Source organism: Corvus kubaryi, unplaced genomic scaffold, assembly GCF_017639235.1.
Source record: "Corvus kubaryi isolate FWS band 111438036 unplaced genomic scaffold, C.kubaryi_AGA036_p1.0 37361, whole genome shotgun sequence".
Lineage (NCBI taxonomy): Eukaryota > Metazoa > Chordata > Aves > Passeriformes > Corvidae > Corvus > Corvus kubaryi.
The window spans coordinates 5,066,521-5,086,937 of NW_024581118.1; the positions used below are offsets into that span (position 1 = coordinate 5,066,521).

The following is a 20,417-nucleotide window of genomic DNA, read 5'->3' on the forward strand; positions in this document are numbered from 1 at the left end:
CTGATCCCAGATGAACCCTGCATGCTTTGGGATGCTCTGTGTGTGTGCCTGGGGAGGTGGGGGGGGTAGTGGCCTTTTCTCCATGCCTCGATGTCTTGTGGAGTTTTGTCACCCCACCCCACCCGGAGCCACCTGGGAGCCCATGAATCTCCAGTCCCTGCTGGGTGGTGCCTCTGTCCCTCCTGTGTGTACCCTCTTTGCTGCAGATTGCGCCTGGCAGGGGCACAGCCATCCTCGCCCTGCAGCCCCCGGCCCCCCATGGTGGCTCTGGGAACTGGCTGCCCCCTCCCTGCGGCAGAGGGAAGGATGTTGGAAACCTCCGGTTGTGCCCCGTGGCCCTCTTTGGGGAGCTGTGATTTTATCCCAGGGACCCCTCTCCTAGGGCGGGGTGGAGGGTGTAGATCTCCCCTGCTCCTTCCCCTGTTCCTCCATCCTTTCATGCCTCCCCACACACCTCTCTCTGCTCCCACCCTCCCTGTGGGTGCCCCGGGCGCCTTGGCTGCTGCCCAGCGCCACAGCTCTCAGCCCCACACCAACCTGGGCTCGATGCCTGCTGCCCCCTGAGACATCCCCTGGGCTTTGCCCCCATGGAGGATCTGAGCCTGAGAACTTCAGTGTGGCCACGCTTTGGCTGTAGGAGCCTCCCTGTGCCGTGTTCTGCAGCAGTGATTCCATGCAGCTCCCGCTGCTGCCGCTTTCTCTCCCTGCAACTTGTTGGTTGAGTTCCCGGCCCCTCTGGCGGACACGGGAGAGCTTTCCCTGGTGCCAGGCAGCAATGCCGTGGTTTGGTGCAACAGGTACCTCGGGGAAAGCCTCTGGTGAGGCCCGGGGATGCAGGACAGGTCACCCACCCTGCAGAGCATCGCAGGGGAATTGTCCCTTTGCGGCTCCAACACGTCAGGTGAAGCCTCTGCCAAGCAGGAACTGGTCCTGCCTGGGGAGCTGCGACATCTCCAGGCTCGAGGGGGTGACCTGGGCACGAAGGGCCAGCTTAGAGGGGCTGAATTCCCCATGGCATCCCTGAATCTGCCGCTCCTGGCAGCACCCACCGGGCGGGTGGCTGCAGGATCGCTGGTGCGGTGGCGAGCTCGGGGACGTGGCGGCTCAGCACGGAGCCCTGCAGGGCAGCAGCCAGGCCAGCCGCCTGCTTTTCCAGAATATGCCAAATTATTCATGTGCTTTTCCAGCGCGGTGTGGGAGGGCCCTTGCCCCTCCGGCTTTTGTTGGGAGCCAGAAGGATCTGGGGTGCTGCCGCTGGCCCGGCACTCCCGGCGTGGGCTGGGGTCCCGTGCCGGTGTGATGTCTCATCTCCAGGCAGCCGCCGTCTCCTAGAGACTGGAGCTCCACCACCACACGAGCAAAACTCCCCCAGCATTATTCTCCCCTGGAATTTGCAATGCATGAGGGAGATGGGCTCATTTTGTATTTTTTTTCCAGAAGTAAGTGACATATTCCCATGTGAGTGCTGGGAACAGGCGTGCTCCAGGCGCGGGAGCTGAGTGTTCCTGCCTATCCCCCGCCTGGCTGCCATCTCTTTCCAAGAAAAACTCATCCACCCTGGATGTTCCTCTGCACCACTGGAGTTTTGAGGGCTTGGGAACGGGCAAGGCCTTTTGGGGATGTGTTTGGTTAGGTTGGCCGGGCGAGTTGTTTCCATCCTTGTAGCTGTAGCCTGGCACAGGCAGCCTTTTGGTAGGGCCAGGAAGAACATGTGAGTACCTCAGCTGCCTGGCCTGGAGCCCATGGCATTGTTCCTGGGCGAGGGTACTTTGGGGAGGAGAGCATTGGATCTTGGCCGTGGTCAGTAGGAGCTGCTGGCCTTGGGAGGGCAATGGGCCAGTCCTGGTGCTGTGGGTCAGGGTGGGCACAGCACCAAGGAAAGCTAAGGGGTTTGGAGAGGAGCACAGGGAGGAGTGAAGGCTCTTCTTCATCCAGCTCTAGTTGACTAGGTAATAGGGCTAAAAATATCTGGTGATTCAGGCCTGGATATCTGCTGGGTAACTGTGTAATTATAACCAGCAGCCTCTGCAGTTCGGCTTCCCAGTGTAAATAGGGATGATGCATGGAGGAGAAGGAGGAGAAATATGAGCAACTGGGACTGGGATGCAGCTCCCTGGGAGGCAAGTCTTTGCCGAGTTCCTCACTGGAAAGCCCAGTGCGTTGCCTTCACTGGAGCTGCTCTTTTAAAACTGGTCCTGCCTAAACTCTGGGGCAGCTGTTTTGGCTGTAGGAACATCTCCTTCTCTTCTCCTTGAGAAACGCAGCCTTGTCCTCCTGCCTGCTCTCCTTCTGCTGATGGCCAGGCCTTTCACCCTGATTTCATTTGTTTGGCTGCCTGGAAGGCTCCAATTCAGTTAGTACATGAGATGGGCTGCAGCTCATCTATATCTGCTCCGTTCCTCATTCGCTTAATCACATTTGACCTGGATAAGATCCCTCTCCCGCCCCAGGAAGGCCAGATGACATTGTGTGGCTCTGGCTGTGTCCCCAAGGACAGCATCTGGCTGCAGGCTGTCCATTGCACCTACCCCTAGTGCGGCAGGGAAAGGAGATGTCCATCAGGACCTTGCTGCTCCCTGCAGTAAGGGATTTCATCTATCTCGGCCCCTTTGAGGACCAAGTTTTGTGTTGGGCTGGCCTAGAGCAGCTGGAGTGCCCTCAGAGCCCCAGGGCACATCCCCATCCCAACAGTCAGGGGGATTTTGCTCCATGGGAAGCACACCTGTGAGTGCCTGAATTGTTTGTTTGATGACTCTCCCTGTGACCTGATGCTGCCCCTCAGGGACCCTGCTGATGTCACAGCCCACCTGGCCAAGCATCTCCTGCACCTTGGCTTTTCCCCAGCCACAATTCCGGCAGGTCTTGCCTTCCCAAGGGAAGAGCCTAAGCCATGTCATGCCATCCTTGGGCAGCTCCATCCTTGCACTCCCCAAGAAGATTTTTTCCCCCCCACCCCTCCCAGGCTGTTTTCTGTGCCCTCCATTCATCAGATTTTAGAAGGTTTTTTTTTTGGGAGGGGCGAGTAGGTGTAATGGCAGGTCCATCTTTTTGACAGCCGGGGAGAGCGAGGCTGCCTGTCAGATGGTGAATTTAAACAGAGGCAGCTGTTGTCATGGTGATGCCAAGTTGCATCCTGTTGCTGTGGCAACCAAAGTTAAAAAACTGATGTTAAGGCAGGAAAATCACATGATGTGGTCCTTTTTTGTTTAAAAAAAAGAAAAAAAAAAGGAGGAGGAGAGGAGAGAGATTTGATTTCCAGGGTGAGGTGGGGGAGAAGGAGACGCTTCTCCATGGAGCTGTTTGCACGTGGCAGGCAGGCATCCCACATCCTGCATCCCGCATCCCTACGGGAGCGGCAGCAGTGTGGGCAGCTCTGCCCCGTTGGACTCCTGGCTGTCACTGCCTTTGGTTTAACCCCTGATGGAAACCCAACCACTGCATTGTGGAGCAGAAGCAGCAACAGCTGTGACTGCAGAGAGTGAGCGTGGTCTCCTGTGTCCGTGCAGTGGGATTTGAGGCAGGCTGGGTGCTCCTTGACAGCTGTGCAGGGACACAAGCACAACCCAAGCCCGTGCTCACACTCCTGAGCCTCTCTGTGGCAGACACACGGCAGCTGGGTCATGTTCAAAGCCTAGTGGGAGGATCTGGGGTCTGGTCATCACTTTCTGTCCACCCCCTCCCAGCATGGATGGGCTGGGAGTGCTGGGTGGCAGGACACAGGGACAGAGACAGCCAAGAGGGGCCACAGCTCTATGGATAGTCTTATCAGCGGGGGAAAATCCCTTGTGTCCTCAGGGACAAGCCAGGGAGGTACTGTGGGGATGGGGAATCCCAGAGTTGAATTAGGGCCATCACAGGCTTTGCTCTACTTGGCACTTTCGTTTTTTCTTGGAAACCAAAAACCTCACTTGCCCAGAGAGGTTGTGGACTCCCTGGAATTGTTCAAGGTCTGGTGGGATGGGGCTCTGAGCAACCTGGTCTAGTGGAAGGTGTCCCTGCCCGTGGCGGGGGTATGGAACCGGATGACCTTTAATGTCCCTTCCAACCCAAACCATTCCATGATTCTGTGAAAACAGCCTTGGAGAGAAGGTGCTCTCTTTCCTGCTGCAGTGTGGAGCTGAGAGGAGGAAGATTGCAGCATTCTAAGTGGGGATGTTGAAGATGTGGATGTTTCTTCCTGTCATGCCATGTCTGTGCAGGACAGGCAGCAGTGCTGCGATGGGATCAGAAAGATGAAGTCCACAGGTGTAGGAACCGAGGCATTTTCTCATTGACACCTGAGGAGAGCAGGGAAAGCCCCTCAGAGTAGCAGGTCCCCAGGGAAGTGTGGGGAGAGGTGGGAAATGGAGACATGACTTTCTAGGAGGTGTTGGAATTGGGCTGGATGATGCAGGCATGGACAGGGGTTAAGTTGTCCCTGCTCTTTTGGTGGCACTGGAAGGTAGGATTCCCCAAGGCCCACGTGGCCTCACTCCTGTGGCTCCTCTGCTCTTTCCCCCTCTGCCTGCCCAGGAGTGGGGAGAAGGTACTGGGAAGTGGTGGAATGGAGGGGAGCTCTCCATAGCTCCCGTCCTTGCCTGCATCCAGGGAGGGATTTATCTCGTGTCCAGCCTCCTGGGGAGATTGTGTCAATGTCCCATCAGCACCGTAAATCCATCTGCAGGGACTGGAGCTGGGCACACTCTCTGCCTTAGCAAGATGGGTGTTCTGGGTGGGCTGGTTTGGGCTTCTGGCTGGGGAGGAAGGTGAAGAGGAAGGTCACAGCTGGAAGCAGGGATCTGCCGGTGGCCAAACCCCTCCCTGACAGACCTGCCAAGGAGCTCCAGCTCCAGGCATGGGGTTAGCCCACAGTGCCTGCTCCAGGTGGTCTTGGGGGATGCCCCATGGTCTGGGGTCGCTGTCCCCACCTCAAAGGCACCGTGAGGCAAGCGTGGAGCTGCAGGTGTGGCGTGCACGGGGATCGGCTGAGTTGCTAAGGAAACAAGTCAACAGTGCAGGGGAGAGAGCATTGGGTAAAGGAGATAAATCAATAAGAAAACCTATTTTTATCGGCTCCCTAATGATCCTCCAGGAGAAGCCAGATGGAGGAGGAGGAGAAGGCTGGAGGGAGATGGGCTCTTATTACTGGGCTTGGAGGGGGGCGAGGGCTACTCTGCGTTTTGGGTGGCTGAAAGGTTGTGTAATTATTCATCTGATGTGGGAGAAAACAAAGCACTGATAGAGGATTGTCCAGTGGACTCCAGCCCTGACTGGGAGGATGCTTGCTTGGCAGAAGAGTGGGGATAAAATTATCCCTGAGTTCAGCCAGGTGTTTCTGCTGTCCCTTGGGAGGTTCTTTTCCTCTTGGTCCCTCAAAACCTGGCACAGCTGGAGCTATGGGGGCTGGTTTCCACGGGATTGATGTCTCACGCAGCTCTGGATGTGATAACCCAGGCTCAGCTCCGCGGGAAACTGGGCCAGTGGGGTTTGGAGAGTCACTTTTGGCAGTGACCTCATGCTTAGGTCAGTGCTTTGGGGAGCGATTGCCCTTTTAGACTCAGCCAGGCTGGACGGGGCTCTGAGCACCCCAGTCTAGTGGGAGGCATCCCTGTCCATGACAGGTTGGAATGAGATGGTCTTTAAGGTCCCTTCTAACTCAAACCACGCCTTGATTCCATGATATCTGTTCACCCCCACGCCTTGCACTTGCTGGAGGTGGAGCGGGAATATGTCCTGTGCAGGGGTGTGGCAGATGTGCATTGTCCTTGTGCTTTGAACCAGAGGCTGGAGCCAGCAAGGAAAGAGAGAGGCAAGGTGTTCTGAGCTCCCCAGGCACTTCTGAGCAGGGCTCCCACGCTGCTGTGCTTGGAGCAGTTGGTTTTTCCCCACCTGGGTGTCTCTCCCACGGGAACAGTGGCTGTGGCAGGGAGCAGTGCGGGATGCTGGGCAGACAGACGGACTCTCCGCGCCGTTCCCACACTTCTCATCTAGGCAAATGTGCCTGGTGCCTGGGGAGCTGCTGCCCCGCCCCACTAACACGCTGTTTGTCTCCTAAGCCGGTGCTAATTGCTCGCAGACTTTCAGGAAAATGGTACCAAAAGGTCCCAAATAGGCTGGTGGCACAGGGCCAAGCGCCGCGGTCGGCTGGAGCGTGCGGCCGCAGGTGGGTAGCAGGGAGGGGACGTGGCCTTTGCCGGAGCCATGCAGTGAAATACTCACTTGTGCTAAGCCTCAGAGGAAAACTTTTGGAGTCTGGCCCCCCTCCCCAAGCGCAGGGAGCTGCTCCTGCTCCGTGCCTGGCTGGCAGCGAGGTCCGAGCCGGCAGCAGGGAGCTCTGCAGCCTTTCCCTTTGGGTTTGCCTCTAATTTAGCGACCATTAATTTCACTGAGTGGCCTTTTAAATGCCTTGGCCGAATCTTTCCTGGCTCTTCTTTCCACCAGGCTAAATACATCCCAGCTCCCTCAGGCTCTCCTTGGCTGCCTCTCCTGGCCATCTCTCTGGGGACCTGCTTCCATGCCCATCCCTGCTCCTACCTTGCCAGTCTGCCACAGCATCACTGCTGCCGGGGTCACTTCATGCTTTCCCATTTCCCATGCTCATAGCTGGCACTGGGGTGTCTTCTCTTGCCTATGGGCTCAGGGCCACTGGTTGAAAGTATTTCACTGCAGTTGGTGGCCAAAAGACAAAATCACCCCTGATGGGACGGGCATTGGACACCTCCTTGCCTGAAACGTCAGCCTGAGGGTGTTGGGTCTGGAGAAGCCTGGTGTGGTGGGGAAAGGGCTTAGCCGACTTGGAATGGTGGGAGTGGGGATGATTCCTTTATGGGCAAATCCATCCCAGGTGGGATCACATCCCCCTTCCACAGACACTAGCTTTGGGAAAGTGGCAGTCCTCTCCCAGGGTGGCTGCTGGTGCCAGTGGTGGCACTAATAGAGCTGTTTTGGCACGGAGCAAGCGGAGGCAGGGGTGTGCTGCCTGCTGCTGTATCGCTCCACATTTTGTTATTGAGGACAACAGGGCTTTTATTGTGAAGAATTGGGAAAGATGGATGGGAAGTTGGAAAGATATGGCCATCCTGTCATTTGGAAGTGCTTTGTTTTCAGAGCTCGGCAGTGGGCCAGGCAGGAGAGAGCTCCGTGTCCCTGCCTCAATCCCATGAATCAAAAGGCAGGAGGGAGCTGAGTTTGGGGTGCTTTCCTGGGCGTCAACCTGCCCTTCCCTTTCTCAGGTCCTCAGACACCAGTATCTGCTGCCACTTGTCCTGGCTCAGGGTTGCTTCCAGGGAAGGGTGTGTAAGACCTAGACGTGGCTGTAGGATTTAGGATGCTCATAAGGGTGCAGCCAGATCCTGTTGATGAGGTGCTGCTGCCCTTTGGGTCTTGCTGAGGTGTGGCTGAGCTGGGATATCTCCACGGGGAGCTTCCACCCTGCCTGAACTGAAGCTCAGACCCAGGTGCCATCAGTGTCTTGAGCTGCGAGTGCTCAGTCACATGCTCTGCAGCTCCCAGTGCCACCTGGGCTCATCCTGCTGCCCATGGGGTGCTTGGCAAGGCCACAGGGCAGACTGACCCAGGTCAGACCCCCAGGACCTGCGAGGGATGCCCCATCCTCCTCAGGCTGTGCAGATGCTCCCTCCCCTGGGGATGTTTTAGGACAGGGGCTGCTGTGATGTCTCCCCTTTGTGAGCCCCCTCTCTTGCTGCTTTGTGATGGAAAGGAGAAGGAAAGCAGGAGCATGTAAGCCCTGCCCAGAAGTGTACCATGCCAGGGAGAAGCCTCCCTGATAGTGCCAAGGACCATGCCAAACCTTCTTCCAGGCAAAGCCCAGCCTGGTTGTCCCACCTTGGACCTTGTGTCCACCTTCTGGGCTCCCTGCACAAGTAGCATCTCTCTCCCATGGGAGTTCTCATCCCAACAAAGACTGCAGGCTGATGTCCCATGAAGTCGGGAAGGAGGTGATGAGGCCCAGATGGTCTCCAGAGAGGAAGGTCTTGGGGGCTGTCACCCCTCTCATTTCCAAACACCAGCAAGGTGGGAGCAGCGGGAGGTGGAAGGCAGGCTGTGTGGGCAGGTTCCCGTGTGGGCAGCAGGGGCTGAGCAGGTGAAATGAAGGGTGGGATGAAGGGCTGGGGGTGCCACCCACCTCTTCTCTGCTCCTTAACTCGCCTCCACTCCCTTCGAGTACATGATCCTGGCGACCATCATTGCCAACTGCATCGTGCTGGCCCTGGAGCAGCACCTGCCCGAGGATGACAAGACGCCCATGTCACGGAGATTAGTGAGTACCCCGTGTCCATCCCTCTCTGCCCTGCACTGGTGGGCTGGGGGATGAGCAGCCACCCAATCCTACCAGGCAATTTCTCCTGATTTTGGGGTGGCCAGACAGGAGGTTTCCTCTGGGACTTGCTTCTCCAGCCTTCCTGGGGCTGCTGTAACATATTTCTTCTCTATGGAAAGGGTTCAGGAAGGTTTAGGCCCCTTAAAAAGGGGTAGGGAAGGACTGGACAAACCTTCTTTTTATTCCCAAGGTTGCTGCTGGCTGAGAAAGGGCTGGGAAAGTCCCAAAGGAGATGATGGTTCTAGGGAAGGTGGGATGGGACGTGAGTTGGGTCGATGTGAAATGTTTGGTGCTGTGTTTGCTCAGTCTCCCCCTCTCACTGGGTCACTGATTTCACTCCGGCAGGAGAAGACGGAGCCCTACTTCATTGGGATTTTCTGCTTCGAGGCTGGGATTAAGATCGTGGCCCTAGGGTTCGTTTTCCACAAGGGCTCGTACCTGCGCAATGGCTGGAACGTCATGGACTTCATTGTGGTCCTCAGCGGGTGAGTCGGGTGCTGTGGGGCCGGTGGTGGAGTTGGTTGGGCTTGAGGACCTGTCCTGGCAAGGACACGAGCTCCAGGACACGGGGAAAGACCCTGGTTTGCTGTTGTCAGTGGTGTTTCTTCATCCTGATGAGGGAGGGGAGGATGGTTCCCTGTGCTGGAGATGCTGTGTTGGCTTTGCTGTGGTCACTGATGGTGGGACAAGGCTCCCTACAGGAGCAGTCGGGCTGGCTCTGAGGCCACCATGTCTAGCTTTTCTCACTTGGTGGCCTGTCAGCCACCTGAATACAAGGCAAAGTGAGGACAAGGTGGTGGCATGACCTGATAAGTGACTGGATGTGATCTGGGAGAGATTCTGGTCAAACCCTACATGGGGAGGGGGAAAATCTCTTCTCTTGCCTTCCCAAGCACTTTGCAGGCTTGCCTTGCTGCTGGGGGTTGGGAAATGAGGTCTGGCTGGGGTCACATTCCCAGGCGATGCTGCTCATCATCCCAGCATGCAGCAGTGATGCTGGGGGTGGTAGCACACAGAGCTTCACGGGTGCTGCTTGTGTCACTGGTGGTGTCACCTGCCAGGGACGTGGCCCAGATTTGAGTCCTGCTTGCTGGGCTGTCCTGGTGACACAGAAACAAGCAGGGACATTTAGGCTTGTGTTAGCCAACACTGGCAGTCAGCTCGAGCAGAAGCCCCCCGGGGCGACTCTCTGGGCCCCTCTCTGTGTGGAGGGCAGATGGGGCCTGGGTTGTGGCTATTTCTTTTTGCCTGGTGATGGAAATGGGATGTTCAGAGGAGCTGGTTTGATGTGTACAAACAGGAGGTGCCTGTGGGTCTGAGTGCTCCATGAGAGCTTTGCTGGGTGCAGAGCAGCAGCAGGGCTGGCTGGGAAACTGAGGCAGGATGCCTGCGGTCTCTACAGAGCTTCCTGCTGCACAGGCCTGACTCTTGGCTTGCAGGGTGGTGGCACCACGTGGGATGTGACACCTGTTTGGGTATTTGGAGGAGGAAGGGGAACGTTGAGCCTGCTTCTGATGGGGTGTGGTGATGGGTGCTGCTTGGCCGTGGTGGAGAGGTGCAGGCTGGGACTGTGCCTGAGAGGAGGCTTGAGGAGAACGTGGTCTGGTACATTTTGACTCCCTTGGTCCAATGGGGACCCGGATGGCCTCACTGGGGAGTGGGACCATGTCAGCTGGGAATGGAGGGTGTGCTGGCGGTGGGTGATGCTTCTGGTGGGCAGCAAACAGGCGGCCTGTGGGAGGTGCAGCCCTCGCACGGCAGGCTGCTGCTCTCCCACATCTGCAAAGTGACTCATGGGGAGGTTTCTGTGGCTCCTGGGCGGGGCAAAGGTGCTCACATCCCTGGGGACAGGTGCTCACATTCCTGGGGACAGCATGGGACACACATTGCTAGCAACAAGAGGGGCTCTCGGCCTCACGGGGCAGCTGCAGTGCTGGGCCCAGTGTGCGGGAAGGGCTGGGAAATGCCCATCACCTGCATCCCAACCCAGGCATCCTCTGGGGTGTGGGTCAGGGGGAAGCACTGGGCTGTGAGGAGGGGCTTCACCAGGGACCTCTCCGGGCGAGCGGCTGTACCCGAGCCGGTGCTGAGTCAGCGCTCGGCAATTACTCACTCGCAGAAGCCTCGCCAGCTCCTCTCGGTGCCGGGCTGAGCCGGGCCCCGTGCCAGGGAATCAATTGTCCATGAAGGGCTGCGAGCACCGCGCTGGCCACCCTGGCAGGAGGTACCCACGCTCCCCCAGGACTGCCCGTCATGGGGCACAGCCCTCCAGCGTCTGCTTGCCCACCGTCGTCCCCCTGGTGTCCTGATGTTTGCTCCAGCAGAGTGGAACCCTCCCCAGGGAATGCCCCTTCACTGGCTGGCTTTGCCCCAGCAGTGCCTGCTGGCAAGGCCTCACCGACCTGTTGGGGCAAATTCTATTGTGTGGTGGGTGGAGGAGGCAACCCACGGATTTTCACCCTGGCCTGGTTTTGGGGTCAATGGACCAGGTCATGGGCTTCTCTGTGCTGTTCTGCTCTTGCTTTTGCCCTGGGGTGCTGCCAAATCTGCTGCTCCCTGGTGCCACGGTTGCGCTTCCCATGCAAGAAACTCTTGCCTGTTTAATCTGCTGAATTATTGGCAAATTCCTGCAGCAAATAATCCTTGGCTGGCAAATGACTTGCAAACAGCTTGTGGGAGAAGGTTTGCACTTGGCGGCTCGCTCTGTGTCGGTTGCATAAGGCGGGCGGTGGAGCCCGCACGGGGGATGTGTGCGGGCGACCGGCGGCTTTGGGATCGCCTCTGCGGACTCAAACTTTCTGCTTGATGAATATAGAAGTGTCTGGATGGAGATCTGTGAGATTTGGTGGTCGTGGGGATCTCGTTGTGGCTTATAAAGAGGCTGTGGCTGTGTTGGAGGGGATGTTGTGAGCATCAGAAGAGTAGGGTAACACTTGCCTCAGGGTGTGCTCAGTGGGTTTGGGATGCTGATGCATCCCATGATGGGCCAGAGAAAACATCCATGTGAGCAGGACCCACCCCAGGATCCATCCCTGAGGGACTCAGCATCATATTTGCTGGCCCTTGTCCCTCCAGTTGTGACACAGGGTATTACTATTCCTTTCTGGACTTACTTTTGCCGTGTATCTGATGGGAGAGGTCCTTAGTCTGGGTGGCATCATGGTCACAGACACCACACTGGGATTTCCATGAGCAGTGGGATTTTCTGCACCCTCTCCCTGCAGTAAATAACCCTAATGAGGGGCTTCTCCCATGAGCAGCCTCCTGGGACCCTGTGCAGGAGTGGATGGCACTGACTAGGGTTCAACTGGTGTTTGCTTCTTGTGTCAATAAATCAATTTTTTTTTTTCATCTCAGTGGAAATCAACGCCCACCTAAAACTCCCTGATGCTAAAGCTTCCACTGGGGAACTAATAGTCACATTTGTAAACCTGCTCTTTTTGTAACCTGTGGTTTCCAAATCATCATTGCTGCCTGAAAAAACAGCCTGTTCTCCCCCAGCTAAAAATAATTTTATCTGAAAGTGTGCATAAAATACCTTTACTCGTTGTGAGGCAGAACCAGCGAGGAGAACATCTGCATTTCCCCTGGGGTTTGGGGACACTCCCCTTGTCTCAGAGCTAGCTGGGTGCTGAAGCTGGACTTGTGACCTGCTCAATGCAGTGTGACCTGGACCAAAAAAGGGGACAATGGGTCAGAAATGGTCAGAAATGACAGTGGAAGGTTGGAGACCTTTTAATTGGTGGTCCTGAGAAAGTGAGGCTGAAAGAGTTTCAGCCACCAGCAACTGGAGCATGAGCTCCCTGCTCCCTGGGTGCCATTAGGAATAGAGAACAAGGACCCTACAGCTGCCTGCTTTGTCCTACACCATATTTGATGGAAGAAGAAGGGTTAAACTCCCTCTGCAAATATCCAGGTGGGTGTGTGCTTTACACACTCCGGTGCCTGAGCATCATCAAAGCACCGTTGGCTTTTTTTACAGCAGTAATACAATAACACGTGAGAGGTGAAGGGGTGGGGGAATACTGCTAACAATGGGGAAGAAATCCAAACGGGAATCAAAAGGCCCTTGTGAAGCTGTGCTGCTCAGGAGCTGGGGAAGCAGCCGCTGTAAAAGCTGGATAAATACGCCGGGGTCACTAAAAGGAAGCACTGCCGTCAGGGTTTTTGGGAGGGTTTAATAAGAGCTGCTACACCTGGGTGTCTTTTGTGAAGCCCTTGGGCACAGTGGTTTTCATTAAAGGGTTTTGTGGAGTGGAGCGTGGCCAAGGGAAAGCAGGAATGAGGGATTGCTGGCGCTGCCTGCCATGCCCTTAGCAAACCCACAGCCAGTGCCGGAGCAGGACAGCCTGGCTCTCCAAGTCCTGCCCCAAAATCCAGCGTCCTCTCCCTACAAAGCCGAGCAGCAGCTGTGAGCCTGGTCTCTGTCTGACCTCCCAGGGAAATCCTGTGCACACTTGTGCCCTGGTTTCCTGCTGTGGCTGGTGGGAAGCAGGATGGAATAGTTCCGAGGAAGATGTTTCCTGCTGTGCTGTGGGGTTGCAGGATGAGCCCAGGGATGAGGAGGGCAGGCTGGCTTTTTTGCGTGTCTTGGTGCTGCCTGGATTTTGGGATGACTGTCCAGGAAAGCTGCCTTTTCACGGTTCCCCCTGAGCTCCCCCATGGGAGAGGCAGGGATGTTTTGCCCTCAGGTATTTACTGCACCTTGTACAACCCCAGTTCTGTGTGTTCAGGTGCTCTTTTTAGTCTTGGAGTTCCAGAGATGGGAGGGGGATCCTTGAACAGGCACTGGCAGCAGCTCCATCTGGGAATATTGACATGCTGCATGCCCTGGTGGTTTGGGGTGCTGGCCCCACAGGTGCCTGGCACACCACACCAGTATGAGAGCACACCTGGGCTGGGAAAAGGCTCTTCCCACGGCACCCACACCTTCATTTCCCTGACCCAGGAAGTACAGCGCACCTCCAAGCAGGGAAGCTTGGGGGAATGGGTAAGAGGCTTGGAGAACAAGTGCTAAATCAGAGCACAAGTGAAGCACCCTGACATGGTTATCCTGCTGGAGCCAGAGCCACTGCAAGGAGTGCTGTCCTGCAGGGATAAACCAGCAAAGAGACAACCCCAGGTCCAAAAGCCCAGCAGTACTTTGATCACACCAGACAAGACGTTTTCCCCGCTCTTTCCTTCTTTTCCTTTCATGAATCTTGGCAGTCTCCAACCTGATGCCTGCCCCCTCTCCCACCCCTTTCCCAGCTCTTTCCTTTCAGGACAATTAGTAAAATGTTTGGTCTTTCTTTTGGATGAATAATTAATTTCCCAGCTCGGTGAATGATTCATGTGCCATATGCCACAGCCCTGGGATGTGCCCGACACCGGCACCTCATACAAAGGGCAGCACCGCTTGCCTGGCTCGGCGAGGGGACGGGGTGGTGATGAGGGAAAAGGCTTCCTGCTGCTGGAGATGGGAGTGGGGATCCTGGGCATGCAGAACTCTGGCTGTGGCTTTGGGGGAGACAGGCATCCCGCCTCCTCCCAGCGCAGGATCCGGCCCGCGTGTCGCTCACGCGATTCCTGCTCCATCCTTCCCAGCTCCTCTTCCCTGCCGGTTGGTTTCCTGAAGCCGCAGAGTGAGTCAGTCCCTCCCACGTGGCTGCTGGTCCCGGGGGCACTGCCTCCCCTGCCAGGCACCCCTCGATCCCCTGTGGTCCCCAGGGGCTCCTGCTGCACCCCAACACTCTCGCAGAGCTCCTGCTCTGGGGTGAGGCACTTGCTGTCCTGTGGGGGTGAAGCCTTGGGCTTCTTTGCACTGTCATGTACCTTGCTCTGGGAGAGGGGTTGGGGGGTATAAGCCTGGCCTGAGGGAAGAGACAGTGGGTTATTTCCTCCTGATCCTCGTGTGAGAAGGTGGGATCACACAGGTGGGTGCTCTGGGATCTCACACCCCTCCTTTGGCATGAGTTCAGGCCGGCCCTGCTGTGGCGCGCCCTTGCCTGTGCTCCATGTCTCTTGTGGGGCCAGCTCTCCTGTCAGTGACTTTAGGTTCCCACCAGGTCCTGTGTGGGCAAATGCAGTTTTACCAGCATCATCTCCCCCTGCCAAACCCTGTATCTGCTGAGAGGCAGCGTGGGGACTGGGCAGGAAGGAGACGTGGAGTTTGGCCAACCCACAGGGTCTGGAAGAGGGGATACTCCCTCATGCACCAAACTCCAGGGTCTCCTCTGGGAAGAGGTGGCCTTGGGGGATTATGTCACCCCCCAGATCAAAGGCTGGTAAAGGCAGATGTTGTCCTTCAGCCTCATCACACCACGCGGGGAGTCATTTGTGCCCATCCAGGGCTCTCCAAGCTGCTGGGAAGGGTGGGAGCAGGAGCTTTGCAGCAGCTCAATCCACCTGGGTCACAGCCCCGAAACCTAGAAAGAGCAGGCGAAGGTGATGGAGGCTTTGACATTACTCTGAACTGTGCCAAGGGCAGGACTTGGCCCTGGTGTCCCTGTCCCCTGGGGTCCCTAAGGCTGTGCTCTGCTGTGGCATCAGAGTGGGTGACCTGATCCCGCTGGCCCTGCCTTGAGCCAGGTTTGGACCCAAGAGCCTTTAGTACATCCTGCTACACATGATGCTGTCTGCAGAGAGGGCAAGGATGGATTCACCCCACTGATTCACCCCCAGAACAGGGCAGGAACGAGGTGAGTTCATCAGGTACCTCACTTTCTGTGAGCCATTTGACCAGTGTATTAATTATGAAGTAGTCTCCCTCGTAGAGTCAGGTGGCAGTGCAAGCCTCCGGGGGCCTTTCCACTTAATTATAAATATTAATTTGTGTGCCAGCCAGCACCCTGCCTGCCCCAGATTTTGGGCTGAGATTAGTCTGTCTCAGCCTATGCCTCTCTCCACCCAGCACACCCTTTGCTGGGACAGTTTGTCTGCGTGAGCTTCAGCAGTGCTCCCCGAGGGGAATGCTTGAGGGGGGCTCAGTTTGGGGTTGGGGGGTGAATCGAGGGTCGGTCTGATCCCTTGGGGTTCAGCCTTTTCTTGGGGTCTCTGGTGTGAAGCTGTTGGCAGTGTGGCCTGAGCTGTGTGTGCTGTCCCTTACGGCTGAGGGCTGCTGGCGGGATGTGACGCGATGGGATGATGAGGATGGGATGGGATGATGGGGATGGGAGCCCAGCAAAGCACAGCCCCTGGCACAGGCAGAGGAGGCACGATGGGTGCTGTAGAGTGGGATAGTGCCCGAATTCAGGGCTGACTTTGTGTGGGCAGGGTCATTGAGCATCACTCGTGCTTTGTTCTGCACGGTCCTAAAGAGCAGGGAATTCTTTAAAATGCGATTATTCTTGGGGCTTTTTTCCTTCTTTTGACCCCTGGGTGAAGAGATCTAAAGGTGCAGGTCTTCAGCTGGAGGCAAGGGCATGCGCTCTGCTCAGCTGCTGTGAGCCGGAGCGGTGCCGGGGGCTGAGCCTGGCTCTGCCGAGCCCCAAAGCCCACAGGTGTGGTGGCCCCAGCGGGAGCTCACCCTCCTCCCCAGAGCCTCCAAATAAATAAAACAAAATAATCATCGTGGTTGCAAACACAAAACATTGGATCATTATTTTTTCCTGTCCTGAAAGAGTGTTTTTGTCTGCTGGTGATTGCTCACTATTCAATTATACTTCAGTGGATTAGCATATATTTCCCATCCTGCCTCCTCTCTCATTTGCATCCTTCCAAAAGCTCCTCTCTGCTCTTTTCTCCACCTGAAGTCTCTCTTCCCCCTTTCCTCTGAAGTAAAACTAACCCCTTTGCCTGGGTGACCTATAAAAACGCCTTCACTTTTTTTTTCCCTTCTTTTTTTCCTTTAGTACATATGATGAAAAGCATGAGATCATTGGGATTTTTATAGCCTAAATCTGGCAGCTTTTTTCAAATAACTTGGATGGTGAGATGTAATTTTAGTTTGGGTCCTTGCCTAAAAATAAAGAATAATTATTAGCACATCAGACGTGGATATTGTAAGTGATCGAAAAGGGTTTAAATTGTTCTACAGATACTGGAGCTGCTGCCCTGTGGCAGCACAAAGGTCTGCCACAGCCTGAGCCCCATCTCAGGAGCTGTGAGAAACCTTAATTCAGAAACTGGGAGTTATGGGTGATGTGATTTAAAAAAAAAAAAAAATTAATAAAAGGCATAATTAGAGGGTTAATAAGCAATTTACAGGTGAGCTATGCTGAAGTCCGAAGCAGCAAGGTTTGCTTGGAGCATTGGATTTATAATTAGCAGTGATGTGACCGTGTTGTCTGTGCCTTCCAGCAAGCCTGGTTATCCAGGAGAGGGGATGTCTGTAACTTCCAGCCACAGAAGGGCTTGGGAGAAGCAGCCAGCAGCCGGGCTGGTGTGCCTGGAAGCTTGGTTAGCTTTTCCCAGCCACTTATTAGGTCTAAGGGTGGTCCGGGGCTGCTCAGACCCTGCCCCAAGGCTCTGGGCTGGATGGGTTTGCCGGGAGCAGCTCCCGCAGTGTGTGGTCCCAGCGCCTCTGCCCTCGCCGGGAGCCACGGCTGTGCCTGCGGAAGGATGTGCAGGCACCCACAGCAGTGGGTCAGCTTTTGTCATCGCTCGGGTGACAGGTCTTAGTGCAACCGCCTCGGTCTGGTGATCTGTCCTCCTCCCCAAAGAGCTCGTGATGTCCCCTGTCCCCCAGCGAGGACAAGGAGCATGTCACCTTGCCACAGAGGACTCCCATTCTTAGCAGCTAATTTGGAGCGCGGGGACGGAGTGCCCTGAAATCGCCCGAGCCTTGCCTGGAGGCTCAGCGCGGCGGCTCCGGAGCCCTTCAAACACATCTGGGTTAGCCGAGGACTTTGCAGCCGGGGCGCTCCCAGGCGCTGCTCCTGGCCCGGGGACGGGCGCTGCGGTGAGGCTGCGAGAGGCGGCGGCTCCGCCTCCGTCGCTCCATCCGTGCGGAACCGCGGCTCGCACTGGTCCGTGGTGACAGGAGACAGCTGCCCATCCCAGTCCTGCTCGGCTGCCAGGAGCCTTCCAGCTGGGCTGGCTTTGGCAAGCCCTCGGGAGAAGGGCCGGAGCCTGCATCCTGCCCGGGAGCATCCCCGACCTCCCGGAGGTGCTCGGTCCTGGCTGGAGTGGCCCTCCAGGGGCTGGGACATGAGGAGCAAAAGCTAAAGGAGGGTCTCGGGGTTTCCAGCATGACGCTGGCACAGTGTGTCCCCATGGTGGCATTTTGTGGAGCGCTGGGGTACCCTGCTCTCGCTGGCAGGGTGTGTGAAAGGGCTGGAAGTGATGAGGCTCTTCTCCCTCCCTCGTGCCGCCGAGTGGATGTGCTTTATCACACTTATTGATTTTGATCTTACAACCAATTTAACAGCACAGCTCTCCCCAGCCTCTGGGTGCTCCTGACTTAATTAAGACCCTTGTCCACTCTCCTGTCTGCCCAGTGGGCAGCAGGGGCTGGGCACAGGCTGGGGCATGGAGACTGTGTGGAAAGGGCTCAGGGGAAAGGGAAAGTGCCAGCAAGGGTGAAAGATCCCTGTAAATATCAGGGATAAGCTGTGTGATACATAGGGAGTGGTGGGCGATGCATCCCCACTGCTGCTGGGGCCAGGCTCTGGGGCATCAGGCTCATCCCTTGCTCTGGGGCAGGGAGGAAGAGGAGACTGGGAAAAGGAGTTGAAACAACCCGGTTTGCAGATGTGAGAGCGTTTCTGCTGCCAGGGTATCCTAGGAAACCCAGCCGCCTTTCTGGAGGGACAGGTTGGTACCTGCTGTACCTCAGGGAGAGGGTGAGAGAAAGAGTGCTAATTGCTCAGCGCACCAGAGAGCTGCTCTGGCCTGTAATTAGATGAATTAGTGGAACAATGACCCAATTTCCCTCGGTTTTTGGATTGCTGCAAACAACCCTGAGGTTGCTGCCTCCCTCTGTCCCGTTCTCCTCCCCATCCCCTCCTCTCCCACCCCCTGCTGCTCTACTGCAACGTCCCTGCTCCTCACCCAGCACCTGGGGACCAAGCCTGGATGGGAGAGGGTTCTGCCATCCTTGAGGTGCAGCATCCCTGTTACCAGAGCAGGTGCAGGGGCCCCGAGTGTTTGCACTGCTGGACTCGGTGTGCACCAGCTCCCTTCTGCCCCAATTTGTTTTCCAGAGACGGGCTTGAAAAAAATCTTTGTGTTTTAAAAGAAAACCTCTGGAGTCCTTCCTGTGCCTGCCGGTTGTCTTCCAAGGTCATCAAACTTTCATTACTATAGATTTTGGAATGTGTGTGAGGTTCTCGGCTCCTTCTCAGCAATCCCAGAGGCGGGACTCTGAGGAAGTTCCATGTATGGAAAAAACCAGGGCAGCTGATGTCTGGAGGTGCTGCCACAGGAGCATGGAGGGGAGTGACTCCCATCTCTGAGGCGCTGCTTCTGGTCCATGTGCCACCTTCCTGGAAGGGAAGTGGATCCTGTGCAGCCGGAGGTGTTGAGACCCCAGGTGGAATCCATGGGTGATGTGGGGCTGTCCCCAGCCATCCTGGTGTGTGGGGGGTACTGATGGGGGGCTGCTGAGGCTGGGGGCCCCTGGGTGGCTTTGTCTGATCATGGTGGCCCATGAACTTGGGTGCCAGCATCAAACGAGGCTCACTGACCTTTAGGAGGAGCTGAATCTCTGTACCTGCCCAGGGACACGGTTTTCCTCGTGGCTTCCCCCAGCCTGGCGTGAGAACATGGCACTGAGGAGGCCAAGGGCTTTCCCCGGGATAACTCTGCTCTGTCCCTGTGTGCCCGCAGCATCCTCGCCACGGCCGGGACACACTTCAACACCCACGTGGACCTGCGGACACTGCGGGCCGTGCGCGTGCTCAGGCCTCTGAAGCTCGTCTCGGGCATTCCCAGTAAGTTGGATGTCCCTGGTTTTCCTCCCAGGGTGTCCACATTCATCCTTGATGTCCTTGGAATGACAGGGGTCCTTGTGTCACCTTATCCCACCTCTCTGTGTAGTGGGAACTCCAGGGTGGCAGCACTTGGTGTCCCCGGGTGGCACTGCCCCCTGCCCAGCCTGCTCTGTGCTTGGCAGAGCCCGCTGGCAGCTCCCCTTCCCTGGCCAGAAGGAGGTGGGTGGATCCTTTCAGGACTGGGGTTTATTCAGGGGAGATTTCTTGCTTTTTTTTTTCTCTTTTTGTTGCAAGATTTCATCTGTTGGCACGGGGATAAATAAGGAAACTAAGCTGTGGTGGCACCGGTCCTCCTGTCCCTCCTGCCCTGGGCACCGGCAGTGCTGGATCCATGCCCTGGGGGCAACGAGGGGGATAGAGCTGCACAAGCCATGTCCCACCGAGTCCAGGTGGGGCAAGCATAGGCAGGACATTAGAGTGGGCACCAGAAACAACCTCTTCTGGAGCCTTGCTCTGTAGCTTGGCTTTCCCTCCCCTGGGATGGTGCTTTTCTCCAGGATCCTCCTGCCCAAAGAGACCTTCCCAGCTGTGCTGGCCTCTTTTATCTCTCTGATGACTGTCCATCCCCTCTGCTCCCTGTCTTCCTCTTGCCAGAGGTGGGATGGGTGTGTCCCTGGTGGGGGGTTTGCATTGCTGTTCTGAGCTGTGCCCTTTCTTTCCCCTCCCAGGCTTGCAGATTGTCCTGAAATCCATCATGAAGGCCATGGTGCCTCTCCTCCAGATCGGTCTGCTGCTCTTTTTTGCCATCCTCATGTTTGCCATCATCGGCCTGGAGTTCTACAGCGGGAAGCTGCACCGAGCCTGCTACACAAACAATTCAGGTGGGGATAAGGGCTCGGCACCCTCTTCACATCCCAAGAGTGGAAAAAAGCTGGGATGAGCTGTGCCTTACCTCTGCCTCCTTCGGCTCTCTGCTGTGTGCTCGCAGGTGAACTAGAGGAGCTGGACCCTCCCCATCCCTGCGGGGTGCAGGGTTGCCCCCCGGGCTATGAGTGCCGGGAGTGGATCGGTCCCAACGACGGGATCACGCAGTTCGACAACATCCTCTTTGCTGTGCTGACCGTCTTCCAGTGCATCACCATGGAAGGGTGGACCACAGTCCTGTACAATGTGAGTGGTGCTGCTCTGGGGGCTCTCTGGGCAGCGGGGGGTGGGCAGCTGGAGACTGTTTCTGTGCGCTGGAA

At 56.6% G+C, this 20,417-nt stretch overlaps 1 protein-coding gene across 9 annotated transcripts in view; it reads left to right on the forward strand.

Moving 5' to 3' along the window:
• Positions 1–20,417, forward strand: part of CACNA1E (calcium voltage-gated channel subunit alpha1 E) — a 129,650-nt gene that overhangs the window by 40,755 nt on the left and 68,478 nt on the right. For all 9 annotated transcript variants that reach the window (XM_042033760.1, XM_042033756.1, XM_042033753.1 and 6 more), the window contains exons 4-8: positions 8,155–8,260; positions 8,666–8,805; positions 19,070–19,173; positions 19,902–20,054; positions 20,162–20,343. In XM_042033760.1, the coding sequence (XP_041889694.1) occupies positions 8,155–8,260; positions 8,666–8,805; positions 19,070–19,173; positions 19,902–20,054; positions 20,162–20,343 (685 nt within the window). The remainder of the gene's footprint in view (positions 1–8,154; positions 8,261–8,665; positions 8,806–19,069; positions 19,174–19,901; positions 20,055–20,161; positions 20,344–20,417) is intronic.